The sequence below is a fragment of the Adiantum capillus-veneris genome, chromosome 3, assembly GCF_014529385.1.
Source record: "Adiantum capillus-veneris isolate H3 chromosome 3, ASM1452938v2, whole genome shotgun sequence".
Classification (NCBI taxonomy): Eukaryota; Viridiplantae; Streptophyta; class Polypodiopsida; order Polypodiales; family Pteridaceae; genus Adiantum; species Adiantum capillus-veneris.
Genome location: NC_140933.1, coordinates 170,916,498 through 170,918,060, shown reverse-complemented (window position 1 = coordinate 170,918,060; position 1,563 = coordinate 170,916,498). Strand labels below are relative to the sequence as shown.

General features: G+C 45.4%; 1 protein-coding gene across 1 annotated transcript; it reads left to right on the top strand.

Annotated features, from left to right (window-relative positions):
* The first annotated feature begins 746 nt into the window (after positions 1–746).
* LOC147462183 (uncharacterized) lies at positions 747–1,326 on the top strand. The gene is made up of 3 exons (XM_086502899.1): positions 747–986; positions 1,080–1,181; positions 1,282–1,326. Exons 1-3 carry the CDS (start codon positions 747–749, stop codon positions 1,324–1,326), a joined length of 387 nt encoding a protein of 128 aa, XP_086359025.1.
* Positions 1,327–1,563: the final 237 nt, after the last annotated feature.

Here is a 1,563-nt window from a genome sequence, read left to right as displayed (position 1 = left end):
GTGTTTAAAGCAGTTATGGATGATGAGGATTTTCTTTCTTCTTTGTCACCCCAACAGAGAGAGTGGTACGTGGAGCGTCATCGCTCTGGTGCACCATTGCGCATTCCTACTCCGGTCGCATCCCTCTCTGTTGCGGAGCATTCAGCGCGCTCTGAAGCTTCGGTGTTGACGAGATGATCTTCACACTCTTCTCGTCTCGATGACGCTCTAGTGGTGGTGGTGGTTGTTGTTGTGGGGATGCCATCGTCGATGCCTTGACACCGCCTCGTGTTCAATGAGGCTCTTTACCCTCTCCTTTGCCCGCCCCAACACCAGCCACGACATCGGCATCAACACCATATTTTGCACGACTGACGGCCGTTCCTAGCGGCTACACACCACTAGCTACTCCTCTAGGAGTCACTCTAGTTGACACTCCTCGCTTTGGGGCCCAAACTCCAATGGAGACACCTGAAGTTCGTACCCCCATCGACACATCGCTAGAGACCCCTGATGGGACACCCAGGTTCACGCGTCATTGGCAAGAGGGCTTGCCTTACTCCGTTGACTTCAGCGGTGTCATCTTCTTGGATGATGAAGGTAAGAAGGTGATCTTGCGCATGCACGATCTTTGCTCTCAGGTGTTTAGACACTATATATTTAACACCTGGAGTGAAGTGCCAAGTGATTTAAAAGACAGAGTCATCAACATGCTTCATGATGAGTTTCCCATTCCAACACGGGATGAGTGCTTCAATGAAGACCTGATGAAGGTTCGAATGCGCCAATACTGCAAGCACAAGCGTTCCAAAGCGCAAAAAGAAATTAAGCATGCGTGGAACAAACCAGATTGGTTGGCTAAAGAAGATTGGAAGAATGTGAAGAAAGCAGCGCGCAAGAATGCCGAGAAGTGGAAGCAACAAAAGAAGGTAGCCAGAGCGCGAATAGAGGCAGGGAGATCGCATCACTTGGGGAGCGGCGGGTGGGCATCATTTGAGGCCGATTTTGTAAGTGTTTTCCTATTGCTCTTTAGGTTTGATAGTTTAGGGTTTAGGGGTTTTTAAATTCTAACATAATGGATTCGTTGTATGTTTTGACAGTGGTCGATGACAGGACGTGACCCCACACCGTACGAGCATGAGTACGCAGGCAGGAAGGGCTTAAACGCCTTGATGAACATTCTGAGTTCTTGCGGCGGCATGGTTGGTATTAGGGTTTACTCTTTTCTATTTGTTGTAGTGGTTTATAAACGTCGCTATATGTTTATACTTACAAAAAGCTATCTTATTGTTTTTTTTGCAGAATCCGACAGATACGCCGCTCGGACGTGATGAGACGTCTGATTAGAAGACGTCAGTTTAGCCGTAGCTAGATAGCATTAGTTTCTTTCTTTCATAGCATATGTATCATGAGACGACATTTATACGTCTTTTTAAAAACCATGTATATTTTTCCAATAATGACAATGGTGTTGTAACTATTACATTTGCAAAGTTTAACAATCAAGTGATTTTGCCTATGATGTGTACAATTGTCATTGATTTACTTTCATCAATTTACTTTTGTCAGTTTTGTATCTTTATT